We start from the raw sequence: 21,268 nt of genomic DNA on the forward strand, positions 1-21,268 counted from the left end.
CTGGAGACTTGTAGTATTGGAGGCTAAGATCCACTACGGATCGCTGAGCCAGAGGAGTAAGTAAGGTTATGCATAAGTACGTTGCCAGGGCAGGACACATTAAGACAAAGTAAAATTAAAAAACGGACTAGTTTTTTTAAAGTGAAACGTAATCTGTAACACCTAAACAATCCTTAATTTGAAGGAACGCAGTTAAGAGTCGAGCATCCTATATATTATACCTACATATTTGAGCCCCCTACCGTATAATATTTGAGCTGTTTACAGAATTGTTTATATACAAAGATAGGATAATTATAAACAAGGATAACAAGAATGCCTTTTGCTGGATAACATAACTCTATAGATAATTTTCGATTTCCAGAATTATTTGGATTAAATAATCTCATTCGGGTATAAATTCTCACTTTGAGAGTTCCGTAATCGGAAACGAAAGGAACGCTTCGAAACAACTTTGTTAAATTCTGTGAAAGTTTTTAACAAACTAAAAGTATGACGAAATTATTTAATTTGTAAGGGAAATCATTATATGGTTATAGGTTGTATTTTACACTGTATCCTATTACGTGCTCTAAAGAACTCGTTTATGTTAAGCTACCAAGCCTTTTCAAAATGAACAAATGGTCGCTATTTAGTCTCTCCCTTTCAGACCCTTCCTGACAGTAGTTAGGCGCACTCTAAGAGCTTTACCGTGGATTATTTGAAACCTTTGTGTACAGGAAATGTAAGGCGACTGGCTTAAAGAGGTAAGATGTTCGACACTGACGGGTTAATGGTCTATAGGTACATGTTATATTCTGGTCCACTTACTTTCATAGTTATTTGTAGAAAAATAATAATATCGTACTAATCATCACTTCAGCTTTTTGCAGTCTACTGCTGGACATAGGCCTCCTTGAGTTCGCGCCAAAAATGGCGTGAACTTATGTGTGTTGCCTATAGTCACCATGCTGGGCAGGCGGAGTGGTGACCGCAGTGCTGGCTTTGTCGCACTGAAGACGCTGCTGCCCGCCTTCGGCCTGTGTCGTCTTTTTAATTTCCAAGGTGGTAGTAGGAAGTCCCTTAGTCGCCTCTTACCACATCCACGGGAAGAGAGGGGGTGACTATATTCTTTACTGTCGTAATCACAGAGCAATATATTGTACTAATATTAGTAACATATTTTTCCGTATATATATGAAAAAAAATGAATTATCTATGAAATATAAAGCTTTCTATACAACTTAGATTTAAAATTTAAGAACAATCCCAAAAGTTACGACAAAACTCAACATTTTGAACACGACAAACAAACACAAACACTAACCAATTTTTAATATCATATCAAAAATCGACCGTTCCAGCGGGGTTCGAACCTGCATCTTATCACTATAGACGGCGCCACGGTCGCTTAGACCGAATATAAAATCAAAAAAGCACCGACACGATAAGTCGGAGATGCGGGTTCGGTCCCCGCTGGAACGGTCGATTTTTGATATGATATTAAAAATTATTTAGAATTTCCTCATGTGTGGGTAACACAAAAATAAATCATACGAATCAAAAATAGCGTGGTGTCGTCTCCTGTCAAAGAATTCATTGTGATGTAAAACTTTAAATAGTTACGAGTGCTGTAAAGGACTCACTATAGACGGCGCCACGGTCGCTTAGACCGAATATAAAATCATCATATCAAAAATTTCGATCTAGCGGTTACATCGTTCCATAGCTTAATTGGCTAAAAAGCACCGACACGGTAAGTCGGAGATGCAGGTTCGGTCCCGCTGGAATGGTCGATTTTTGATATGATATTAAAAATTGTTTAGAATTTCCTCGTGTGTGGGTAACATAAAAATAAATCATACGAAACTCTTGAATAAAAATAATGTAAGCCTACTGATCTAATTTAATCTTACTTGTAATCGAATTTATATTAAAAAAAAAAAAAAAAAACGTTTATTCGTCCGACTAACTAGAAAGCCGATCATTGATTTTGGTAATGTTCAGATGACATCTGTAATTAAATAATGATCATCGCGCTTCGCTAAATATATAGATCGATTTTCAGGATCTCAATAATATTATTTAGACACGCCACACAGTACATTTTTTATATGGTGTGTATATATATATATATATATATATATATATATATATATATATATATACAAATTTTTTATATAATATATAATATTTATTTATTGACACTTTCTGCACACTATTTGTAAGAGTAACGAATATTTTGCAATTATAACAAATAGGTAAAACTTTCGGTGGAACAAATCTAGTAACAAAGTTCCACGAAACGTCAGAGACTGCTCTGTAACATTCATTTTAACAAATTTTCATGAAGATGCAAATCTTGAAACAAAAACAAACATTAAAAACTTTCGTAGCTTTATTTGACTTTGTTGAATTAGACGCAAACATATTCTGATTTATGTTTAAGATATTATGAAGTCATATTAAAATAAAAATAAAATTAAATGAAGTAAAATATATTTAATACAAAGATAAATAGATTAATATGAATCAGAACCAAACATATTTGTTAAAAAAAAACAATTTTTCAATAAACTCATAACTCATAAGAATCATGTTATGATACTAAAATAGAGAAGTAATGACCCAGGGGAAATCCCTTATGGATACATTACGGCCCGGGGGAGTCGTAGGTTATGTCGGACCCGCATCGACAAAAACCCCTGGGTTGTCCCTTCGTCGCGATTATGGCAGTCTGCAATCCCGGCAGCGTTTGATCTCGCAGGCCCGTTCTGCTGACAGTTCTCCGGAATGAGTACTCGAACACTAAGCGTGCTTTCCTCCTCAAGGCCGATCAGTTCCCGGTGGTTCTAGTGACCCAGGGCCTTCTGCAATTCTGTGCCCACCATGTATCCACTTAGAGGTTCACTCTGGTAGGTCAGAGAGGTACGCGCAGCGCGCCCACCCTAGTCGGTCGTTAGCCGCGATAAGCAGGAGTACCGCAACTGTGGAATTGCTGCCCCTCCCGTTGCCCAGGTGCTCGTGGTGCACCCACGAGGTGGTCACCGACAGTTGGCACTCCAGTAAAACAATTAATAAATAATTGTGTATAGTTGTGCACAATCTTCTCTTAATTATCCATATACGCCAGTAAAAATAAAATTTAATCTCTATTAAGCACAAAATTTCCGATTATTCTATCTCGGCCAATAAATCTCAAAAATATACTATATGTTCTACAGCTTCATTTTATTGTTTATTTGCAAGACATGAAAATATACTATATGTTCTACCGCTTCATTTTATTGTTTATTTGCAAGACATGAAAATATACTATATGTTCTACCGCTTCATTTTATTATTTATTTGCAAGACATGGTGTTGAAGTTGTACAAGAGTAACATTAGTAGAGTCCAAACATTTTCAACCTTGCGCTGTGCAAATATTAAATATCATTGTGGTTCAATAGAATATATTTTTAAAATTAACTGTAGGTTATTTATCATTGAATTATTTATACATTATTAAATTATTTATAGATTATTAATATATGTTATAATTTATTCCTAAAACTATAACATTTAATTGGCCATAAATCAAAAATAGTAAGTTTTACAAAAAAGTTTACAAGAAACAAAAGATTTTATTCTTTGCAATAATGGTCCTAATAACTTTTGCTCTAAGGTGCAAGAAGTAAAGAGAAGGTGCGTAGTTTCCAAGAAATCGACTAAAAACGTATGATCTTTCAGCATTTTATGATTTTATACTAAGTAAATGATCCTAAATGTTATAAAAAATTATTGAATCGAAAATTTAGCGTGAGGTTGACCAAAAAAAAAAAAAAACAATTTCACTGGCCCAATACCAGCCATAACAACTTTTTTTGAATACTAAGACGTCAGTTAGTGCATAACATATTCTGTTCGTTGAGTCACATCAGCTTCTAATTAAGACACAGATTCTAATTAGGACAGAAACATCGTGCACAAAAACCGCAGAGAAAGAATAATTAACATTTTGTTAATCATATTATTTTGGATTGCTGATTTGAAAAGTGGTTTTAGGGTGCAACTTTTATTAAAGTATTCCACTGATGTAAATAAAATAAGTTTATTAAATGTCTTGTAAAATATTTAGCCCAACCAAGTAGGTAGAAACTCTTAAAATTCTGTTCAGGTTTATCTTTATTAAAAAGGGTACGTTCAACTTATATACGAGCGCATAGCAAATGCAAAACAAATAGCCTTCACTGGAAGGTATTGGGTCAACAGGGCGGCGTGGCCCCATTCGTCACAGTCAGCCGCCAGGTAAACCCATTAATATGTCTCCAGGCTTGTCGCGATTGCACTAGGATTTAGTAACGTCCCTTGAACCGAAGAGAAACATTTGTGTAACAAGTGTATATTATTAATTGTGCTATTGAGACATTTTACATTCACATGTAAGATTTCTCAATAGCACAATTAATCAGCTCCTCTGGAGTTTTCTGGTGTTTAAAGTGTCAAGGCTATTTCTCTAGCATTATCTAAGATTTCTATAATATTAATTTCGTTACTTCTAGATAAACCTTATTCAATAAAATTTCAACTAGAAAAGTCATTTAACGCTCATACAACAATTTAAATGGATTAATTAATTAATTTTTTTATTATTATTTTTTAATAAAATAGGCACAGAAGGATATACCCTGCTTAAAATCGGGAGCAGCCCGATTGGGTAATTATCTCAACCTTACAGAAGATCACAGCTTAATACTACTGTTCTCAAGTAGTGTTGTGTTCCTGTAGTGGGTAAGGTGGCTATAGATCCTGGGAGGGTCGGGAGTAGGGTCAGTAACGCCCCTGGAACGCTTCTGGTACTGCAAGCGTCTATAGGCTAGGGTAACCGCTTTCCGTCATGTGGCCCGCCTGTCATCATTGTTCGCCAACTTAGTCGTATAAGAAATGTTAAAAAGTATATCGAGCAATATTTGTGACTTCGCCGTTCGTTTTATTAATATATTAAATTTTGCGTGTCTTTAATCGTAATTTTATGTGTATACATAATTTTTGTTCAGTTATAAAAGTATTTTGTGATTGTGTGTTAGTAGATTTAACGCAATGTCTGTTACTAATTTTATTCGGTCCTTTATCTTACAGTTGTCTGATAAATAAGCGGTGGGAATGACGTGAGAAAATCACTTCGGGACGAGTCTGCGTGTAGGGGCGCTGAATTGTAATATTTGATAAAATATGATTATTTTTAATTGTGTTGATTATTACTTACTTTATCTAATAATATTACTTTAATTTTATATAATTACGAAATAAATAGCGTGCTTTATTAATTTATTTATATATTCTTATAGGTCTACGAGTCTTAGCATTCCTTAAATTAGCATAAGCAGGCTATAAAAGTTAAAGCTATCAAATAAACACAAACTTGGATTACATTATAAAATATAGATGACTAACCTCACTAAGTGTCTATTTTAAGGCTGGATATACATACATTGTAAATATTTGTCTTAGTCAATTTTTGTTTTTACACATACTTCAAGGAAATAAAACAAATAATAAAAAACGTTAACAGTGTGGTATAGACATTATTGTATCATGCGATCAACGGAATGTTTGAATAAACCGAGCGAGGCTGGCGGTTTCATTCGGAAAGTCAATATTGATTCGAAGTGGCGATATTTCATAGTGTGATTGCATTGCAAATAGTCTGTTATCTGCATATTGAATGGAGTCTAATAGGTTGGGCGCGGATCCCGCAAGGCACACATCGGAACAGACTCGTGGAATTATGTATTATGTGCTTTTGTTTGCAATTTATGGTTGTAACCAATGTATCTTTTACTTGTTGGTTAATCTGTTCATTTTGTAATGATAAATTGTTTACAAAACAGCAGTCATACATTTATATGTGGGACAAAGTTGTATAGTTCTATATAAAGATTTACACATTGATATACATGTTTGAGCCATTGAGCATTGAGCGTACATGTACACGCCTTTAGAGAATATACAATAAAGCAAAGGTGTTAAAAGCACATAAATCTGTTTTTTATTTATTTATATAATTTTATTTTATAATACTTTATTTAAGCTTTCTCATTTTATAAACTCATTCTCGAATAGTCAATAAGCCAAGTATACCACAAAATGCTTAATTACTATGTTAAAATTTATTTAAAATTTATATCCAGTTTTTTAAGAAAATTAAAAAAAATGAGATTTTTAATGTTATTTATTCTCTTTCGAAATTGTAAAAACATTTCATTTGACATAAAACACTACTTAATGACATTTGTTACGCAATATTTATATTATATATGACGACTATTTATAAAAATAAATACTTAAACAGTGATGGTAAACCAAACAAACAAGGTAAAATGCGATTAAAATTTTCTACTGATTTCGATAATCCAGTTGTGATTGACAGTTTTCAAAGACGCGGATGGAAACAAGTAGCATCGTGCGAAGATTGGAATATTTACTGGTCAAATACGTTCAACTGTCGTTCTTTATTCGATTCAGAAAATGGACATAGACTTCAAGATAATCAGTTTATAAACCATTTCCCTAATCACTACGAGTTAGTGAGAAAAGATTTGTTAGTTAAAAATATTCGTTGTTATCAAAAGAACCTCGAGAAATTGGGTCATCCGCTCGCGGAGAAAATTCAAGAAACACTTTCAAGTGGTCAGAACGTTACACGTTATTTATATTTAGATTTCATACCGACAACATACGTACTTCCCTTAAACTACAGTTTCTTCGTACAAGAATACCGGAGATTTCCGCAATCGACGTGGATTTTGAAACCATGTGGAAAATCTAAAGCCGAAGGAATTTTCTTAGTAAACAAATTATCCTCACTTAAGATATGGTCTAGAAAGACGAGGAAATATATTCAAAATAATGTAACCAGTAAAAATATGTACGTTATATCACGCTATATAAATAATCCGCTTCTGATCGGAGAAAAGAAATTCGATTTGAGGATTTACGTTCTAGTGACATCGTTTCGTCCTTTAAAAGCTTATATGTTTCGAAACGGATTTTGCAGATTTTGTACGGCAAAATACGACACAAGTGTTTCGGAACTCGACAACATGTATATTCACATAACAAATGTTAGCGTGCAAAAACACGGTGATAAATATAACAAACAACATGGAGGCAAATTTAGTCTCAATAATTTAAAACTATTTTTAGAGGGAACAAGGGGACAAGAAATAACAACACGTCTATTTGAAAATATTAAGTGGATAATAATTCATTCTTTGAAAGCGGTTGCTGGAATTATGTCTAATGATCGACATTGCTTCGAATGTTACGGTTATGATATCATCATCGACGACGAGTTAAAGCCGTGGCTCATTGAAGTTAACGCCTCTCCTTCTATGACTGCGACAACGACAAACGACAGAATACTTAAATGTAATCTCTTTGAAAATATTTTATCCCTCGTCTTACCGCCGAGCGGAATTCCTGACGCGCGATGGAACAAAACGCCTAACGCAAACGCTTTAGGGGATTTCGAAATACTCGTCGATGAAGATTTTATTCTCAAAGAAGGTTTAAGCAACAAATAAATACAATCAGTTTTAAATAAAAAAATTCTTCGAATTAATATTATATTTTAAATAAATTTATACATCTATACAAATAAATAAAATTGGAGTATCTGTAAAATTAAAATAAACGCTTATTAAATGCATATGAATGTATAGATGGTATGGTACATATATCAAAATAACATTTTTTACAATTTTTGTCTGTCTGTCTGCCTGTCTGTTTGTTTCGACTAATCTCTGAAACGGATGGACCGATTTTGACGGGACTTTCACTAGCAGATAGTTGATTTAGTAAGGAGTAACTTAGGTTACTTTTATTTTACAATTTATTTCTTTTATAACTCTGCAAACTGAACAATAACTTTTTTATTAAATTCTACGCGGACAAAGACATGGGCACAGCTAGTAATAAATAAATAAAATACATAAGTTGGTAAGTTACTTATACAAAAGGATTACACAGCAAAATCTATATAAGGTATGTATGTATTTTCTATATGGTATAAGATTTTCAAAAAATATTTACATCTTGACTAAGGATTTAACTTTAAAACAAACAAAATATTTATTTTACGAACAATTGTCAAAAACACGTGTGATATTTTTTTTTGAAATTATTTTTAAATGCCGGTATCTGGCAGTCGAGATGAAATTGCATTTTGGTCAGCACGTGCGCCTTGAGTTACGACCGGCCCGCAAGCCAACTTATAACATCCGAGCAATGTTGGACGGAGTTAGAACATTATTTTTTACTATTGTGAAATTTTCTCCCGTCCATTCGGATAGATGAAGCTGTATCTTACCATCTGGTGAGCTTTATTGAATTAGGAAGACAATATTCTTTAACACAACTGCAGTTGACTTTTCAATCTCGATATAATGCTGCCCTCTCTATTCTTTTAGCTGTGATGATAAACTTTAAATATTTTAATTGAAAATAATATTTTTTTAGTCGAGAGAATAAACGGGGTGTAAATATTTCTCCTCTTAGCCTTATCTGGATAAATACTGTTTCTCCTATACCAAAATCAAATCGATCATCAGCCACGATGTGTGACCATAGGTTGGTGTATCCTCCAAAGGAAAAATCATTAACAGTCCCTCATAGACACCAGGCCTGGCAGCTTAACGTACTCTCCAAGGGGATTACGATTCGCGCATTACGCTTTATCTAACAGGATAATGGATCTTTTGTTACCATAACATGTAAACAGTCGATCAAAAATAAACCAATACATTTTTAGAATGTAAATTATACTGTGAAGAAATAATCCAATTGAAAATATTTTCTATCTCATATTTTATGAACAAAGTCGTCCGAAAAATATCTTCAAACTTTTTTTATTTTTTTACTCCAAAACAAGCGCAGGATGTTATTTATTATAAATTTTCATCGCTACGAAACACTAGTTAACGTTCATATTTTCTCTCTAATGGATTTTGGTATAATTAATAACAACCGTCGGCGAAGTGTTAGATGAACTCTAAAAGAAAGTGTTCTGTATCGACATACATTTGTTTAATCTTATATATAAAATTCTCGTGTCACAGTGTTAGTACCAATTTTTATGAAATTTTGTGTGCATATCGGGTAGGTCTGAGAATAGGACTCTATTTTTCATACCTCTTAAGTCATAAGGGGGGTGGAGTAAGGGAGTTAATAACATATATGGCACGTCTGATTATAAGCATTCATCACAATCTATGAACGCCTGCAACAAAAGATGCAGCACGCGTTTTTTCTGACGTGTGTGACTTTAACCTCGCTTCAATGCAGCATATTGTCGGTTGGTCAGCAATTGTACAAGTAAAGTAAATTCCCTTGTCACGCTGCAAGAAATTATGAGCCAAATATAAATACCCTTTTTATCTGTTACTGATTTAATGATTGGTTTTTTCATGTATCGTAATACTATATATTCTGTGAGAATTTCAGCTGTTTAAGTATTTTATTTATTTAACTTATGGTGGCTAGATAGCGAAGTTTTATAAATGTGATGAAGTTGTTATCTTCCCGCTAGGGAATGCTAAAACGATAAATCATTGCTGCTTAAAAGTAGAGATTGGTTTCTTTATTATCTACTGTATAGTTTAACTAAATCATATCACAATCATTTTGAAAATTAATCTATATATTAATACGTGAAGAAAAAACTTAGTACCCTTTTTAACGAAATATGCGTGGACGGCGTAGTATGAAATTTCGTTCACTTAGTTTATATAGAGAAGGAGTGCAGAACGCTAATATTTTTTTTAAATAATAAATAAAAATATATTAATCATGTCATATGATACACACACGTATATTATACTCTTTTGTTGATTGTCAAAGTCTATAGTCAAATTGCAAATTTTTAAAAAAGGTGATTTATTTTCATAATTGTTTTGGTTTTCTTTAATTTAAATTTCTGATTTTGGTCGAATTTCTACCTCTGGGAGACCATTAGTACTGATTAAAAGAACTACGAAGTATAAAAGGTAGTTTTGAATTTGATTATACCTATTCTACCTTTTTCTGTTGATACATTTCCTTATTTTTTTTTTAAACTATCAAAACTTAATTATTATATTAAATACTAAAAAGCTTACCTTATATCATTTTGCTACGGTATGAACATCAAGACAACACATACTTAGGTTTGTTTTGTTTCAATATTTACAAAAACGGCCGATGTTTGCGTTTTCTGCTTTCTTTTCATGAGTCTACATCGTCTACTTATGCAACTTTGATTTATGTGACAGTAATGCGGCAATCGTCTCTCCAGCAACATATCCTCTCATCGTTTGGATGTAAAAGTATGTATGTACAAACATACATGTCCCTATTTCTTCATATTAATAAATTAACTGTGCACGCATAATATGTTATTCAGTTATTGTATTACTTTGAAATACGGTCACTCGTTGGTAATATTTTAATATTTATCATCAGCTTACAGTATTTCCAATCAATAAAATTATTAATTGAACCTGATTGTTCGCTTGAGTCTGTAATATCCCGCTGCTGGGCATATGCCTTTTTCCCAAGGAGAAGGATCAGAGCTTAATCCACCACGATGCGCTACTCCAATGCGGGTTGGTGGACATATTTCCTACTATGAGTAACAGTGTGTACCTACATGAGTGTACATGGTAACAACCAATACAAATGTTTGCCATGCATGTTAGGATCGAACCCGCAACTGCCAGCGCAACAGCCATAAGCCAGTGCTGTATCCAATGCGCACTATAGAATAGTTTTAGTTTATTTTTGATACCACATATTAAAAAGAATAAGGTCGATATAATATATAATTTTATGGTTGGCAATAATTAGGCTGTTAAAAAACAGCGTTCACAATAATAATATTTCATTTCAAAATTGATACATAGTCTGTTCCTAAGGTACTCGTAGGTAGCTTAATGCCCATGTTTTTAGCAACATATCACTTTCACATGTTTAAACAATATGCATGGACTCACGGCGAAAACATAACTTAAAACCTAAGCCAGGAACATTGCTTACTACGCTAAAGGACCATTGACGTGTACAAGGAGCACTTGTGACTTGAAGGTCATTAAATCTTTTAGTACTTTCCAGAATCAATAAAACAGAGTTCAAATCAGACTAGTGGTTCCTGAGAGAATTCCGGTAAGTAAAAACGACTTATTTTGAGCAATCTTCATGTAGAATATACTTCGATATCGTATACTGATATTTAAATTTCTCATGTGAAGATAGCACATTTCCGATAATCTAAAACCGTTATGTCAAACGTAAGTATTTATCCGATGAGGCGATATTTTTATTCCGCTAAGAAAATACAAGCGATCTTTTCGCATTATTCGACCTCGATCCATTTTCTATTTTCCTTCACAAACACGAAACACATTTATTATGATAAATTTCTTTGGATGCACATAAATTTACTTGCTTCGCTGAGCATTATTTGGGAATGTGTGTGTGGGTATTATATACAGATTTAATCGTGGCTGTTACTTTTTAATCTCAAAGTTATGCAAAGCAAGGTCGCGCACGATTTCGTCCACGTGGAATTTAACAAATAAGTTATTTTTCAGTTTGCAGAGTTATAAAATAAATAATCTTATTAAATAAAAGTAGCCTAAGTTACTCGTTATTATATCAGCTCTCTACCAGTGAAAGTCCTGTGAAAATCGGCCCAGCCGTTTCGGAGATTAGTCGGAGCAAACAGACAGACAGACAGACAGATAGACAAAAATTGTAAAAAATGTTATTTTGGTAAGTATATGTACCGTTTATACATCCATATGCATTTATTAAAAAGCGTTTATTTTAACATTACAAACAGACACTTTAATTTTATTTATTTGTATAGATATTTACTAAAGAAAGGGATCTATCATAATTTTATGAATGAACATATGATCTCTTAGAAAATGGCGATTCTTTAATGAATTCTCAGCTATCAGTATATTTACAAACGAACCCCTGTGAAACTTGACATAACTTGAAAATAACTTTACCTATTAAATTAATTTTTTTTCGGAATAGTCTTCTTATACTTTTTAAAAGTTCTTATAAAATAAAAATTAAAGGAAATTCGCAGAGAGTTGAAAAATTAAACGATTATTTGGGTCAGGTCAGCTAGTTTTCAAATAAACTAAGTTAAATTTAAAAATACACTTATAGATCACACATAGTTTTTATGTGTAATATCATCAATGCTCAACATATAAATATTTCGATTTAAGCGAAATATTTGCACGGTATCATGGAAATGTAATTTTTAACTATCTGTTTTGTAGCGTTGTAAAAAGGATACTAACGAAATACATTACCAAAATGTTGCTTGTTTAGAAAGGTAAGGTTACTTCTTCATTTTCATCTTGTAGACAGTTAAAAACGATTACAGTACATGTTATATTATGGCAGCTATAAGTAAAAACACACTACAAACACATTTTTTCAGCATTTCGTTTAGTTATTCTACGGTGGTACAAAACCTTTTATATGCAATTTTAATTCACAATTGGCTACTTTTTTCTTACATTATATCTATTTTTAGACTATCTAATGGAATTCTACGATTTAGCAATATCTGTTTGATTCCGGCTTAGGTTTGTATCTGTAGACTGTCAACATAGTTATTTATTTTAATTAGTGATCATTAAAATATGAGAAAAATATATCAAATTACACCCTTTCATAAAGTGTTTAGTATATATTAATAATAGAATAAACACACAAAGAAGAACATAGGAAAAAAACAAATAAATTACGGTTTTTAAAACGCAAATGCATAAAATATTTGAGATCGAAGTGGTCAGTATGACAAAACGACACCTTAATATAATCCTTTATATGAAGGTGTCGGTGTGATATTAAGCTATATTATTGTGTGGTAAAGTCGTGTTTCATAAATTTTAGTTTCGACAATATACGATATTTGATCTTTAAATTAGCAGATTTAAACCAATAACTACTAACAAATGAACATATGAATAAAATACATGAAAAAAAAAGTATTGATTTCAGATCTGTTACCATATTTGTCATATAATGTCTCTTTTAGTATTTTAGTAAAGGCAACTTTTTTTAGAACAAGGAAGTCTGGAAGTGCTTTCAGAGTCAAAAGCCATTAAAATACATGATATTATAACAAAGTAGCTGTAAATGCGACCGCGACATTTGTTAACGCCGTAATACACTGCTTTGTCGAGCAGGACGTTAAAAGTTATAAATTGTGCTCGTTTCAGTGCACGTATTCGTACTTTCACATGAAGTGGTCTTAATACAACTAAATTTATATCGGAGTTAAAAATATTTTACTCCACAAACTCGATATTGTATATCTGTCGGTTCACTGATGGACATGAACTTTTCAAGTGGATTAACAACTCAGTCAATTTCCTTGGATCCCGTATTCAACTATTAAATCAATTTTTCACAAAGGCATTGATTGGTCGAGGAGTAACTCTATGCTGATTGGTGGTTTTTGACAGATTTGGTTCACCACGATTTCAATTCATTTGTAATGATATTACAATATGATTATACGAAGGTATAACAGGATGATAAAAAAAATAATATCGAAAATGGTTGACAAACTAGAATTACACTTTAGATTGTTCGTCAATCTCATTATATATTTGAACAGAATACACAAAATTAGTTGAGATCGCCATTTTAGTGTAAAACTGTCGATTTGTGCATTGGCTGATTATTTGCTCGAAGTGATTATTCGGCTATAGTGGTGGTTACAAAAATCCAAGTGGTGTCGTAGAACACCAGATAGGTGCAACAACAGTTACTACCTGTTAAAGTATACAAATAATTAGGACAAAAGACCTTGTTAATGTTTGTTTTGTTATAGGATGTCTCTATTAATAATAAAGTATACAAAATACAAAGATTTGTGTACATTAAAAAAAAAAACACGTGTATGTTATATCATTACATTAAAAAAAAGCAAGGTCGAGACTAGGTGTCATTTATCACTCTCCGAGCTTACCCCTGACAAGCGGGCAGTGACAGTTGCCTTATCTGCTTCTTTTTAACTTTAAGGCCTGTTTTAAGTTTATCTACATCTATATATAAAAGGTAGTACTATTTATATATAAAGAGTAATGTAGTTCATGTTTGGACTATTTGTTTCTTGTAATTTTACTTGCATAAGCCTTAATTGCATAGGAATTTCAAGAAGTATCCTGTCCATAAGGTGTGTTCTTTAAATTTCATTAATAAGACAGCCCAATATTTTGTATTCATGTAACATGTATACAGACGTAATGTCTAATATGTCGTAACCGATATTCTGATAAAACCATGACAACGTATCTAGCGTAGTAACCTGGATACGACTTGTAAGCTACTTTCTTTGAGTAACTAAGCAGATATGTAACAAAATACATTCCATTGTTAGTTCAATAAGTTTCATGGCAACGGTGCAAAAAATTTGAAGCAACAATCTTTCAGATACGTGTAAGAACGTGCTATTTAATATTACAATTCTGTATATTATTTTAGTAAGAAACTTTTATAATGAATCCAGAAGGAAAGAAAATTGCAGCCAATATATATGGAAGGGTAAATGTACCAGCGGAGAGATATCGCGTCAGCTTCTGTACTGATATGGAAAAATCAGTATTGATGAGCAACTTCGAAAGGCGTGGGTGGCATCAAGTTGGACCCGATGATGAATGGAATTTTTATTGGGCGTCTACTCAAACCTGTCGAAACTTGTTTAGCGTTGAAAGCGGCTACAGAATGAACGATAATCAAATGATCAATCACTTTCCTAATCATTACGAATTATCAAGAAAAGATTTACTCGTCAAGAATATAAAACGATACCGAAAAGAATTGGAAAGAGAAGGAAGCCCTTTAGCAGAAAAAGCCGAGGTGATTTTACATGGAGGACAAGTCGTTACGCGTTATGTTCATCTCGATTTTATACCAGTGACATTTGTTCTCCCGGCGGACTACAACATGTTTGTTGAAGAATATCGTAAATCACCACAGAGTACGTGGATTATGAAACCTTGCGGAAAATCTCAAGGTACCGGAATCTTTCTCATAAATAAGTTATCGAAGTTGAAAAAATGGTCAAGGGAAGCGAAAGCGCCATTCCATCCGCAATTGAGTAAAGAAAGCTATGTAATATCTAGATACATCGATAACCCTTTACTTATTGGTGGTAAAAAATTTGATCTTAGATTATACGTGTTAGTGACCTCATTCCGACCGCTTAAAGCTTATCTATTCCAGTTAGGATTCTGTAGGTTCTGCACAGTGAAATATGATACCAGTGTTACGGAATTAGATAACATGTATGTTCATTTAACGAATGTTAGCGTACAAAAACATGGTGGCGATTACAATAGCATACACGGTGGAAAGATGAGTGTTCAAAATTTACGTTTATTTTTAGAAGGCACAAGAGGCCGAGCTGTTACTGAGAAATTATTTGCCTCTATACAATGGCTTATTGTTCATTCTTTGAAAGCCGTTTCATCGGTAATGGCAAACGATAGACATTGCTTTGAATGTTATGGTTACGATATTATAATTGACAATCAATTGAAACCATGGCTAGTTGAAGTCAATGCATCACCATCATTAACATCTACAACTGTTAATGATAGAATAATGAAATACAAGCTTATAGATAATATTTTGTCAGTAGTACTCCCTTCGGAGGGTGTGCCAGATGTACGTTGGAATAAAGTACCGAGTCCTGAAGTTCTTGGCAATTTTGATCTGTTGATTGATGAGGAATTGATAGAAAAGGAAGAAGCTACAAACACAACTAGTAGAACTACAAAGAATACTAAAAAATAATAAGTTTTAGTAATGGATAGATATAGATTTAAAATAAAATGTTTTATAGTTAATAAAGTGGTTATTACAGTTATTTATATTAAAAATATGTTAAAACAAATAATATTTCTCTCATATTTCTTATTTTCGTTAACAAGTTTTTGCTAGCATTAACTATTGAATTTTTTCGCGGCCAGATTTATCAAATTAATAAAAGTACAGGTATTTCGTACATTATATGAAGAATATATCTCTAAACTGTACATTTAATATAAATGTTACTTATATATATTTATTATATATAGTGTATTTGTTAAGGTATTAATGTTAACTTTTTTTGTTATACAAATACTAGCTACTTTTGTGATACATATCCAAGAAATACAAAGGACATGAAAGTTTTCCGAAAATTGTAGAAACTAAAGATCCCGTTACAAAATTGCATTTATATTTTAATTATATATAATCTTAATATACTAACATGTTTATAAACTTTATATTTTTTATTAATATATAGTTACTTTAACAAAAAAACGTAACAAATTTCGAAATCAGATATTTTTTCAAATCCCATAAATCCCACAAACGATTTTGCTTTGTCTTAACATAAATTTAAATTGTTATTTAAAAAGACATTAATAGATAACGCTTATTATTCGGTGCAGGATTCAAGGATAATAAAGATGTGAGGACTTAGTGAGGCTGTATTTGATGCAAGATATTACTACTTTTGTACTAAAATACTGTTTATATTTTTCAGTTATTATTTTAAAAGAGTAACTGTAGAGTTTCTTGCCGATTCTTCTCTGCAGAATCTATATTCCGAATCGGTGCTACTACTGACTTCCACCAGCTTCACTTTAAAAATAATAATCATTTTTAAATTTTTAATTTGTTAAATGATAAGTGCCTTTGAAGCCTATTTGGATAATGTTAATTTTGACTTCATTTAATTTTATTCCGTTATTATTTTATTACGCACGTAAAAGAAAATACTAAGTTTTATCTAAATAGCATTGAACAAACTAACATGTTATCAGGAACTTATAGATCTACCATATACAATACAAAATATATTTCAGTCCTTTCCAAATATTAATACTTATTAGTTTTAATAATATTTTAAATTATTTTTCCAGTTAGATAATTATTGTATTTTTCATATTATGAAAGGATAAACATTATTTTATTAATTGTTGTGATTGGGTATTAATTGTTTTTTTAAGATACTGAATTATTTAATCAATAAATTAATTATGATAACATTAATTATAAGTTAAAATAAGATAATATTTTAAAAATGCTTAAAAAGGAGAGGAATAGTTATGATAATATGAACGACGTTATTTAAGGACGTGAAGATACATCATAGCCAAAACTTAACTAAAAATAAAAATGTTTAAAAAACAAGCTTTTATTTAAATGCGCTAAATAGAATAAAATAAACTTTTCTTTAAAATCTTTTACTATCCACAAATAAGGTCATAACACAATTTATAGCATACAAAAGCTTGTCGTGAGATTTACCTGTGATGAACGAGGAAATTAAATAACTTGATTTAAGTGATATTAATTATAAAATTTTAAAACTAAGTAAATACAAGTAACTAGTACAAGTACTTAAATCTCGCTTAATTTAAGTAGGTTTTATAAAGTAAGTGTGCTGTGTGGTTACGTCAGTTAAAGAACATAGCCCCCTCTCTTCGTGGGTGTCGTAAGAGGCTACTAAGGGATAACACAGTTCCACTACCACCTTGGAAACTTAAAAAGCCGACCAATGGCGGGATAACATCCCCTGCTGGCTTTGAAATACATAGGCTGTAGACGTAGTAGCGTCTTCGGTGCGACAAAGCCAGCCCTGCGGTCACCAACCCGCCTGCCCAGCGTGGTGGCTATGGGCAACACACATGAGTTCACGCATTTTTGGCGCGAACTTGTAGAGGCCAATGTCCAGCAGTGGACTACGATAGGCTGATGTGTCTGTTTTGTATAGTAAAGATTTAAAGGAATACTTTTTTTTTTGTTCTTTTTAGCGCATGTGTATAAATAAAAGCCTGTTTTTTAAAGTTTTTTACTTTTAATTTATTTAAGGGCAAGATACATACATATGACATTTTACTAAGGTAGGACACAACAGGAAATATCCAAATAGTGATGAAAAGAATTATATATAACTGTAAATATAACAATCAATCCGTCGAGTCTTCACTTCGAAGATTCCGCAATGCTTGAAGACAAAAGTTTTCGAGCAATGCGTCCTGCTTGTGTTAACATACGGAGCCGAGACGTGGACACTGACCAAGGGACTGGTCCACAAGTTTAAAGTCGCTCAACGTGCAATGGAACGGGCTATGCTTGGGGTCTCTCTCAAAGACAGGATTAGAAATGAGACTATCCGCGAGAGAATGAAAGTACCCGACATAGCCCACAGAATTAGCAAGTTGAAGTGGCAGTGGGCTGGTCATCTGTGTCGCAGGACCGATGGCCGTTGGAGTAGACGGGTCCTAGAGTGGAGACCGCGTCTTGGCAAACGCAGTGTGGGATGTCCTCCGGCCCGTTGGACCGACGATCTACGTAAGATTGCCGGTGTAGGCTGGATGAGGATTGCGGAAGACCGGGATGTGTGGCGCGAACTTGGGGAGGCCTATGTCCAGCAGTGGACTGCGATAGGCTGAAGTGGTAAATATAACAAATCACCATTTAGATCCTCTCGAATGTAAAGATCTCAAAAGATCTCAATAGAAAGATAAGTTCTCAATGCCTACTATATTATGAACACAGTTAAAATAGGAGAATATTTTGTCTTTTTTCTAAATTTCGTATCTTATTGTTTATAATCTAAAACGACAGAAGCAGAAATATTATCTCAAAACACTCTATTGACTTGGCACAATATATGTATAGTAAAATAGTACCTAAACATAAATGGCAATTTAAAAAATTAGGTCAATACAATATAAGTATAAAAGATACTTATTGTTCGTTAGTTATAATCGTAGCACTTTCTTATACGATTATATAGATTTTAATAAGAAACATCTAATCAATAGACTAAAAAAATTGCTTTCCACAAAATTCACTAAAGCACTATATTTGTCTACTTCACTAATTTGCATGCTAATGTGGCCCGTGTGTGAAAATAACACTCGAGCAGTTTTATATGCTAAATGGTCAGAAAACTTTGACCGGTTTATGCATTCACTGCATTTTAAAGGGATAAAATAACAAAATACTTTAAAAGTGGATTCGAATTGTTTTTTAATCCACAGAGCACAGATTTGATTCAGTGTTATAAGACTTAAAAATTTGCTGCTCTACATAGTTTTTATTTGTTTTAAAATTAAATTTACTCGCGATTTTAAAACATTATTACCATAATATTATCACATTTAATTAATAAAAATAAATAATTAATTTAATAGCGTTTACAAAGTACTACAAAATATTTAAAAAATACAAAACTATTGTTTTAACTTAACTCGTAAAAAATCTTATCAAAACTTAACTTTCCTGATTTAATATCTCTTACTTCCGCTTGATATAATACTTTGTCTTTTACATTAATGCTACTTTAAAACAGTACAATACTTGAGACTTGCCACTGAAAGGGTGCTATCAGTTCATTTTCGGACTTTGTAAGTCCGATCACATCTATAAGTTTCGAACTGAACTCAAGTGGCATCCAATTCCGTTTCGCATGGATACTTCACTAAGCGAAGTAGAAAGAACATCTTTTGTCTCCTTATACACACACACACATATATATATCCTTGTAAACTCGATTTAATCCTTTATCGCTTAATTATTTCTGTGAATGTATTAAATTCTTGTGTTCTAATTAATGTCTCTGACATCAGTTGCTTGTCCAGCTTCTCTTAGGAATTCCTTCACATTGTCCAATTTTTTTAACTCCTATCCCGTCATGCAGTAAAGTGGTGCAATTTATTGCTATTATCAGTTTGCACTGCTACATGCCGTCGATATATCTTTTGTATACATAAAATCATTAGGTCATTTACTCATCACAAAATATCGACTGCCGTGTAGCGTAAAGATGAAATTTAGCAGTTAGTTTGTAGTTACTAGACGTCCGTTAAAACAGATCTATCCGTAGGGCCATTTTATAGGGGTCTAAGGGCACTCAATTTTTTTTATAAAAGAGGTAATTAATATTTTGTAGAATTCCACCATGAACACATTTTGCAACAGGATCGGATTAAGGAAGACCGCGGGCAACAGCTAATTGTGATTTTTGGTATTATTTAGCTAATTTATGTTTGTACTAAGTATATTGTACTAATTTTTTTTTTGTGATTGTCGTGTTTCATATTTTATGTATTTAAATCATAGGAGTAGAATTTTTAATTATTTCTAATATCCGTATTTTTTTCTTCTGAATACGCTAAACCAAAATTATTTTAGGGTACACGTATACCTTTAATTTTATACTTAAAATAGATTAACCACTTATATACTCGTGTTTTGTTTCATTGACATTTATTATTCTATATTTAAGTACGATTAATCGAATTAATTAAGTAAAAAAAAAATGATTTGATGCTATTATACTGGTTTTACCCTTATCAATCGTGAACGTAACAAAGAAAGATCAACACTTGTTTTACAACAATAGTCTGATTAAAACTCGCTTATACTCGACTATACTGAGCTCCAGTATCATCAAACCGATAAATTTCGAAGTTGGAACAGCATATAGGACTGTTTGAATGCTCTGAACCGTTTCATTATTTGATCAATGGAATCTAGGAAAGTTTAGTGAGCACAGTTTAAATTTGATTGGAAATTACGGATAAAACCGAGACGCAGTTTTAATGAAGTACCAAACTCAAAGGATCATTACAATGTTTTTCAAATCGCTTGAGAATTTTCAGTTTTAGCTAATTCTGTTCGTTACATATAATTGAAATTAAATTAAATGCTTTAATTTAAAATAAAAAGGTTTTTCCTCTTTAAAAAATTATATGGACACTTGCTTATGCACGGTCGGTCCCGGTTTGTTATCTTATACACCTGATAGCGATCGTTACTCACAGTAGGGAATACATCCGCCAACTCGCATTGGAGCAGCGTGGTGGATTAAGTTCTGATCCTTCTCCTACGTGGGGAAAAAGGCCTATGCCCAGTAGTGGGATATAACAGGCTGAAGCGATTGCTTATGCACAGCTTATTTCACTTCAGCCTATCGCAGTCCACTGCTGGACATAGGCCTCCACAAGTTTGCGTCAAAAATGGCGTGAACTCATGTGTGTTGCTCATATTCACCACGCTGAGCAGGCGGGTAGGTGACCGCAGAGCTGGCATTGTCGCACCGAAGACGCTACTGCCCGTCTTCGGCCTGTGTACTTGACAAACGAGAAAATTTTGCTCAATAATTACATTTTGTTTAAATGTATGTTTGTAATTTATGATAAAAATAGTGTTTGTTATTCTATACAATT

At 32.6% G+C, this 21,268-nt stretch overlaps 2 protein-coding genes across 2 annotated transcripts; both read left to right on the forward strand.

Annotated features, from left to right (window-relative positions):
* The first annotated feature begins 6,340 nt into the window (after positions 1-6,340).
* LOC123657238 (polyglutamylase complex subunit TTLL1-like) lies at positions 6,341-7,546 on the forward strand. Its single transcript, XM_045592814.1, has one exon. The coding sequence runs from the start codon at positions 6,341-6,343 to the stop codon at positions 7,544-7,546; it is 1,206 nt and encodes a 401-aa protein (XP_045448770.1).
* Positions 7,547-14,531: 6,985 nt separating this feature from the next.
* Positions 14,532-15,830, forward strand: LOC123657512 (polyglutamylase complex subunit TTLL1-like). The gene has a single exon (XM_045593053.1). It carries the CDS (start codon positions 14,532-14,534, stop codon positions 15,828-15,830), a length of 1,299 nt encoding a protein of 432 aa, XP_045449009.1.
* The last annotated feature ends 5,438 nt before the right edge of the window (positions 15,831-21,268 follow it).

The sequence above is a fragment of the Melitaea cinxia genome, chromosome 10, assembly GCF_905220565.1.
Source record: "Melitaea cinxia chromosome 10, ilMelCinx1.1, whole genome shotgun sequence".
NCBI lineage: Eukaryota > Metazoa > Arthropoda > Insecta > Lepidoptera > Nymphalidae > Melitaea > Melitaea cinxia.

What these genes read in the sequence shown, in the direction of transcription:
- LOC123657238 (XM_045592814.1), top strand. Translation starts at nt 6,341, where the DNA reads ATGCGATTAAAATTTTCTACTGATTTCGATAATCCAGTTGTGATTGAC.
- LOC123657512 (XM_045593053.1), top strand. Translation starts at nt 14,532, where the DNA reads ATGAATCCAGAAGGAAAGAAAATTGCAGCCAATATATATGGAAGGGTA.